Source organism: Anoplophora glabripennis, unplaced genomic scaffold (genome assembly GCF_000390285.2).
Source record: "Anoplophora glabripennis isolate ALB-LARVAE unplaced genomic scaffold, Agla_2.0 scaffold1031, whole genome shotgun sequence".
In the NCBI taxonomy this organism is placed as follows: Eukaryota; Metazoa; Arthropoda; class Insecta; order Coleoptera; family Cerambycidae; genus Anoplophora; species Anoplophora glabripennis.
In genome coordinates, this window is record NW_019417187.1 from 117,992 (window position 1) to 126,055 (window position 8,064).

At 32.1% G+C, this 8,064-nt stretch overlaps 1 protein-coding gene across 1 annotated transcript in view; it reads left to right on the plus strand.

Annotated features, from left to right (window-relative positions):
* LOC108913066 (small proline-rich protein 2H-like) overlaps positions 1-7,655 on the plus strand; it is a 20,607-nt gene extending 12,952 nt beyond the window's left edge. Inside the window, exons 2-3 of the mRNA XM_023456029.1 lie at positions 1,993-2,097; positions 7,519-7,655. Of these exons, the coding sequence (XP_023311797.1) occupies positions 1,993-2,097; positions 7,519-7,655 (242 nt within the window). The remainder of the gene's footprint in view (positions 1-1,992; positions 2,098-7,518) is intronic.
* Positions 7,656-8,064: the final 409 nt, after the last annotated feature.

An 8,064-nucleotide genomic window follows, 5' to 3' on the forward strand; every position in this document is an offset into this window, starting at 1 on the left:
GGGGGTCAAGTGGGGGGTCATTAGAAAGGGCTTTTAATTCTCTATACATCGATTCTTACTTTTTGAAAATCGATCCATTATTTTAGAAAATATGCAGCTTTGAAAATACGAACAATATTTTTGACGAGAAATGCGAAAATCGATTTAATTTTACTTCAAAACTTACGGTATTAGCTTGGTAAATTCCTTCAAAAGAATTCGCTGTTTTTTTTTCTGATTTGCGAATTCTTTAGCCTGATTTTGATGAGCAAAAAATTGTCCGCTTTTTGTTTCGTATTTAGATAGGCCATATGATTTATGTCCCAGAATTCGAAAAGTAAGATCGCGACCTCTCATCCTTATGTAAAATTTTGAGCTACCCCCACCCCCGATTATCTTACTAGTTGCGAAATCAAATTTTATACCATAATTAGAAAGCTTTCTCATTCCTCTTTATAAAAAAAATCAACTTTTTATCCCTGTTAGTAGTCAAGTTATAACAAAAAAACTGTTCAAGAAATATTTCGTTTTTACCCCTAACCCTCGTACGCGACGCTTGACGATAAAGTTTATATGAATTTTTTTCTCTACTCATCCTCTACTATGACTCGCTAGCATTTGAAAAAAATTCAACTATTGGTTTTATTTTTAGATTTCAGAATTTATTTCAAAAATGTTCAAATTTCAGATGTGTATAGGATTTTTGTTAAAGGTTTATTTTTGAATAATTTAATACAAGATCGATTAGGGAATGTCAAATCATGTTGAATTTTTGTATATTAAGCAAAAAAATATGTGACCTTGACACACTACCTATTGAGATTTTCAGAAAATAGCATTGGTCAAATTTTTCTAATCTATCGAACTTTATACTATATTCTAGTATATTTCATTTCATATTTAAAAAAATCCAAAAAAAAAATTTCAGAATCCAAAATGTTTCCAAAAATCATATTTTTTTTCGAGTTAGGTCTTTACTCATCACGAATTCTGAAAGAGCACCCTCGTAAACATAAAAATCCACATTTTCATATTTTCACTTTTTCTGAGTGAATAACTGAAATATTTTGGAATCGTCTCTTAAGTCAAGCGAACAATTTTTTTTATCCTATTTTCTATTTATTTATTTTTATGATGAGCGAAAATCATATGAAGCTATGTAAAGTGTTCCATTAAGGCCTATACAATAATGTATAATGTTTCATGGATTCGTTACTCCCCACCGTAATCGTTAAAACCGCTGACTTGAGATCATTTGGAAAATATATAAGCAGTGTTCTATCGTTTGTAACCATATTGCAGATATTAGTATCTGAATTGNGTATTAAACATATTTTATTTTTGTTCATATTAACTCATTTCCTAAATAACATGGAATTCTAGTAATTAAATTTTTATCCTTTTAAGCGCTACCCAACCGTAAGTTTTATACTAATAGCTGAAATATTATTTAGCATCAGTATATCAAGCACATTATTCCTGTTGTTAGATGCTACTATGGTGGTCTAGAGGTAACGGGCTCGCTTTGGAATCCATAGGTTCGGGGTTCGAATCTCAGACAGAGCAAGACTTTTTTAATTTAAATAAAATTCGAAACCAACTTTAAATTTACCGTCAATTGCAGCCCACCTCTCTCCTTCACTCCGATCTCTATTGTGCATGCGTTTAAATCTAGAAATTTTGAATTTACCGCCAATTTGCCGCGATCTGATTGGTCAAGAGACGTGGCCAATTTGAATGCTGCTACGCTCAGATTGGTCGTGGCCTAAAAATGGAGGAGAGGGGGTAAAATTCGTCAAAAATGACCAGGATGAACCTTCATAAGAAAATACATGGGATTTTGGCGTCGTACGCCCCTAGCTTATCTACTGAGACCCTTTGTAGAGAAATATTTCGTAAGACATTTCTAAAACAAAAGTTGTAGTATTTCAGGATTTTTCTTCAAATTCAATTAATATGGAGATATGCATTTTCGTTCATAATTCGTAATTTAATATTTTTTTCTTTTTTTAGTGCCAACACCAGCGCCAACCCCATCACCACAACCACCTCAGCCTTGTCCAACCCCACTCCCATGCCCGGTGCAATCAGAGCCACAGCCGTGCCCACAACCAATTCGTAAGTTAAGCAAGTTAATTATTATCTTCTTGGAAAATAAAAATACATTAATAATATGGTATCGAGCAAAAAAAATAATAATAAAAATCTGAGAAAATGAAAAGTCCAACTGTAACCATTACATTTATCGCTCAGCATATCAAAAACATATTTTTTTTGCTGCAATACTCAAAACTAAAAAAAAAAAATCTGTTTTGGCCAACGATCGCGAAAACTGTAACCTTTTATCTTACTCTCGCAAGATCGAATTTATTATAGATAGAGGTTTTTTAGAAAAATGTTTAGGGTGTCTAGAGTAATTTTCTATTATTCTTTTGTGGATATCTAGATCAAAATTGTCATATATTTCGTTGCCATTTTTGAAATACATCTTAGCGATTCATATAAAGCGGATACATTAATTTTCCCGGGATTACTGACATTTATGGAAAAACCTGAAACAGGTCTGTTATTAATTTTTTTAAATGACATTACCTTGAGAAACAATATTGACTTCATTTCAACAATGGTGTTTGTATCAATGAATAGGAAAACTTAATCTATTTAAAATGATGTGTCGTGTAACTTTCCAATATAAAAATTTTGGGAGATGGACTCCTTTGTTACAGGGGTGAAATGGGGAGAAATATTATTTCACAAGACAGTCATTTTTAATACAAAAATTGACATATTTCAGAATTTTTCTTTAAAATAGTCAATACCAATTTCGAATAAATTATTCGTGAATTCTAAGACAGGCAAAACAAGAAATGCAATTTATTATTTTTGGAGTTCCTGAATCTAGATAAAACTACAAGACTGGTAAATGTATGCATGGAACGCCAAGTATTGGATATCATCAACCAGGTGTCTTCAAACACTTATCTTTCCAGTGAGCAGAAAGTTATTCGTCTAGAGAAATTTATTGCAACAATAAACCTCGCCCGATAAGAGTGCGCCTTGGACATGCATCATCTGTTCACTATATTATTCACAATCTCAAGTCGGCTAAAGTTAATAATACCAGGTTAAATCGGATCTTTATCTCTTTTCATAGAACTATAAAAGAAACCCGAATACTTAACATCTTTGAAACTGGAATTGCAGCAGAGAGAAGATAGTGGAGAAGGCAACTTACAGATTAAATTTGTGCGTGGTATTCCCCAAATTGTTACGGTAAACTGAAAGAGTCCTGCAGTACACATCCAGTACCAGAATGTTCGAGGTTTAAGTTCTAATTGTAAGATGGATTCATTTTTCGCTGGTGTCAGTGTGTGTCACACTAACTTCGTCTGTTTGATGGAAACCTGGCTCTCCAATGATGTGTCAAGTTTTGAACTCTTTCCAAACAGTTTTAATGTAACCATATGTGAACGCAATTTTGATCAAACTGGATTAACCCGTGTTGGTGGCGTATTTATTGCAAGTAGGATCTTGTTGGTATTAAACTATTTTTGCAACACTATGTATTCTCTAGCCCACCGAATCATTTGGCTCGATGGCCAAGGGCGCGAGATGTACCGCCACACGTGTCCACGATCTCCCGGGGGGTTAAACAAGCTGGCGAAAATGAAGCGAGAAGATAAGAAGAGCGCCAGAACAGGTCCCCTGCCGGCGGGAGTAGGCCAGGACAAAAGGAGGCCCCACAAAGCGCTTACAGGAGGTTGTCCAGGTGCACAGCGATGAGGCAGGACAAAATGGGATAGTCCCTCTCGGTTCCAAATCATTTAGGCCATACACAATGCCATCAATAATGACGTTCACTATGTATTCTCTGTATTTATTTTATATATTCCTCCGGACACAAATGATTTTACGTTGCAGTTGTTCTCGAGCAATTTGAACAGTATCTACCTACTTGCGTAATCTGGAGAATTTTGTAATCCTGAGAGATTTCAATGTACCAAGTCTTATGTTGGCTATTGATGCCCCAAAAAGTCGTGCATCAATTTTTTGGATTTAAATCAGTGTAACATCATTAACTTAAATAATCGAATATTAGACCTTGTCTTATCAAGAAACTATTGCGATGTACATACCTATTTCATGATGATTCACCATTAGTTACTGAAAATTATCATCATCCTGCCATTATCTTCTTTGCTAATTTACAAGTTAAATGTCTTTATAAATTTCCTCCGAACTCCTACACTTTATAACGCCATGTTAGCGATTGAGTTTTCTTTTTTGGATGAGAAATGATAATTTGGCGTGCCAAACATTTTATACCAAACTCTATAAAATTGTCGAAGCTCATGTACCTCGGTATATAACAAAAACAAACAGAAATATCCAGTCTGGTTCAAGTCTGAACTAAAAAAATGTATAAAACTAAAAGAAAATTTTTGTCGGCAAAACATAAAAGTATTAGTACCTAACCTAAATAATCTTAAGAATGTTAAAAAGCAAAATCTCTTGCTGATAGGGACTACAAAAATTATTTAGTGAATGTTGCAGGTGACATAAAAACCGATCCAAAAAAGTTTTGGTCTTTTGTCAGTAACAAAGGGAGGTTAGTAGAATTCCAGGTATTATGCGCGATAGTGAAAATCGATAGTTAAATAACCCGAATGCTATTGTTGAGTCATACTTTCATAGTGTTTTTCTTCAATCCGATAATAGCTACCTTTGAAGGTAGCCGGGACTTCCTCATCGATATAAATATGCCCACTGCTTTCATTCATGAGTTTTCTGAAAATGACATTATTAATTCGATAGGCAAACTCAAAAACAAAATGATCTGTGGACCCAATTTAATTCCTAGTGTTTTCGTTAATGACTGTGCTTATGTTTTAGCATATCAGCTACATAATGTCCAACTTGTCACTACATTGTCGGACATCTATCCACAATTTAAAAACATAATTTTACCTGACCAGCATGGGTTCATGGAAAAGAGATCTACTAACACAAATTTAATTTGTATGACTCAATATTTGTCAAGTGTAATAGATGACCAAAGCCAAGTCGACGTTATCTACATGAATTTTTCAAAGGCTTCTGATCGGATAGATAATAAAATATTACTATACAAATTAGCTAGTTACGGGTTCACTGCTACTGCAGTAGAGTTATTGAAATGTTACCTACAACGGCTATAAATAAGTTTACCCTACTACGTCAGGTGTCCTTCAAGGATTCAACCTTGGACCATTACTCTTTTCTTTATTTGTTAACGATCTCAACAATTGTATTACCTACAACATTTTGTTTTTTGCTGACGATTTGGAAGTATATTCATCTATCGATAGCATACATGATCGCATGTTTCTTTCGAATGAGTTAAATAAGGTTTCACAGTGGTGCATTTCTAATAACTTAAACTTAAATATTTCGAAATGTAAGGTAATATCATACACGCGGGAAGTAAATTCAATTATTTTTTATTACTACGTAGATACCGAAGCTTTGTTACGTACGAATTAATAACTCGTTTTGATTTTAATTCTTTAGAGTTTAGAAGGAACTTTTACAGCTTAAAGTATTTACATTCGCTTCTGAGTAAGAATATCAACTGTCCCATCTCTTAAACTCCTTACATTTTATAGTCGTATTCCGCGAACTTTTTATTGTCTTATTGCTAATACTATTGTTTATTGACGTCTCTCATATGCAGGGTGATTTCACTTTAAATACAGAAACTGCAGGAATTGCCAAAAAATAAGTAAAGTTTGCTCTATAAACTTTTTTCCTTGGGGGGGCGAGTCCCGTAGGAAAAAAATTTATTGAGCAAACTCTTACGTTTTGGTAATGAATCTAGTCCTGCAGTTTCTGTATTTAAAGTGTATATGGGCCAATGAAATTGTCGAAAATACCTCATTTTTTTTACTAAAAAATAGTTCAGTAATTGAAAATATGTAAAAATTAGGAAAAATTCCGTAGAATTCAATGAACTACTTTACCCTACCTGAATTTTTGGGCTTCATTTTCAAAATGGCGTCCAAAGTTCGCAAAAAACTGTTTTTTTCATTTATAAAAAACTAAATATTTTAGAAAAAATGTTTTAAACAAAAGTTGTAGAAATTAATCATAACTGATAAAAAAAAGCTTTATAAATGTACAAGAAAAGAAAAAATACATGTAGTTCGTTACGTAAGATCGACATATACAATAGTAGTATTACAGTCTCCCCCCCTCCGCGCGCATGGACGTGTCGAGCCGAGCAAGCAATATACGGGGCCCATAAAAATGAAATTTATTAAAAGAAAATGTGACCAATCGTTGCAGACTATTCTTGATATTGAAGTACAAGTATTCAACTATAACATGTGTAAATTTCAGCTCTTAATATTAATAAATGATGTCGTGACGATTTTTCGAAAAAAAAATTTGTCTCGGCCCCTGTTTTGTCGTAAATGTCAACTTACGAATGGCAATATCGACATTTTGATACGATTTGAAATCAAAAAGTTAATCATTAATTTTATGGTCCCGTAAAAAAACCGATTTTTCGATCGTTTTTTGCGATATTTCAAATCGATTTGAGGCTAGCGCAATATTTACAGATAATGGTGTAATTATTAAAGAAAATTTTAAGCCCAACCCCGTTCTTACAGATGTGGTGGCCTATGAATTATGGGGATTTTACAAAAACGTTCGAAAAACTCGATTTTAGCAAATACTATAAAACATTCAATTTTGAAAAAATATTTTATTTTACTCACCCTTTTTCCAAGTTTCATAAAAAAAATTATTTTTGAAAGAGATACATCTATTTGAAAAAATTGTGATTTTTAGCGGTTTTTTTTTGCAATAACTAATTTATTTATTTATCGATCAAAACCGGGATTATTCGATCCATATTAAAAATTTCTAAAACTTTTGTTTGAAACATTTTTTTCTAAAATGTTTAGTTTTTCTATAAATGAAAAAAACTGTTTTTTGCGAACTTTGGGCGCCATTTGGAAAATGAAGCCCAAAAATTCAGGAGGGGTAAAGTAGTTCATTGAATTCTACGGAATTTTTCCTAATTTTTACATATTTTCAATTACTGAACTATTTTTTGGCACCTGAAAAAGTAATTTGATTGAACTAATAATGACATGAATATAATGACAATAATGTAATAATGACAATAAAATATTTACCTCATATGATATATTTTATTGTAATTTGAAAACTTTGTATTGCACGTTTAAATATGCCAGTGACACTTGAATATAATAATTGTACTCGTGTTACCTCATTTTATCAATGTATTGTTATTTTTTTAGTTAATCTGTGTTGGTTTATTTTTTCATTTATATAAATTTTTATAAACTTTGTCCTGTAATTGGTTTGTATACTGTTGGACAATTTTATTATTATTATTATTATTATTATTATTATTATTATTATTATTAAAATCAATAATAGCTTGGAAAATTAATTTATGGGCTATTTGCACTTTATAAGAGTATTCATTATTAATTCGGAATTTAATTGGGTCCTGTTTTTTTTTAGCGTCAACTCCATCACCACAACCACCTTCGCCTTGTCCAGCCCCAATGCCTTGCCCGGTGCCACCACAGCTTCAGCCGTGTCCTCAACCAATTCGTAAGTTAAGCAAGTTGATCATTTATTATCCTCTTGGCAAATAAAAATACATCAATAAGACGAACCAATACGGTATCCAGCAAAGAATATGAAAAATATATTAGAGTTTGAGCATTAGATAGTTTGAAAACACAAAAAATGCATAGAAATATTGAAAAATCTGTGAAAAATTAGTGAAAAAATTATATTGACCATTTATATATATATATACATATATGTATACATTACAAATAATATTGTTACAATAATTCACTCATGGTAATCAAATTCTTATTCCGACATCAAGCTTTGTCGTTTCCGATTGAGTTTCGGATTGGGAATCTAAAAAACAAATACAACTGCTGTAATTATATAAATAGAAAATAATATTTGTTTACATAAAATATTCATTATTTCTTTCATAATGACAGCCCGAACAATTTTATTAAATTATAATAAATAAATAAATGATCT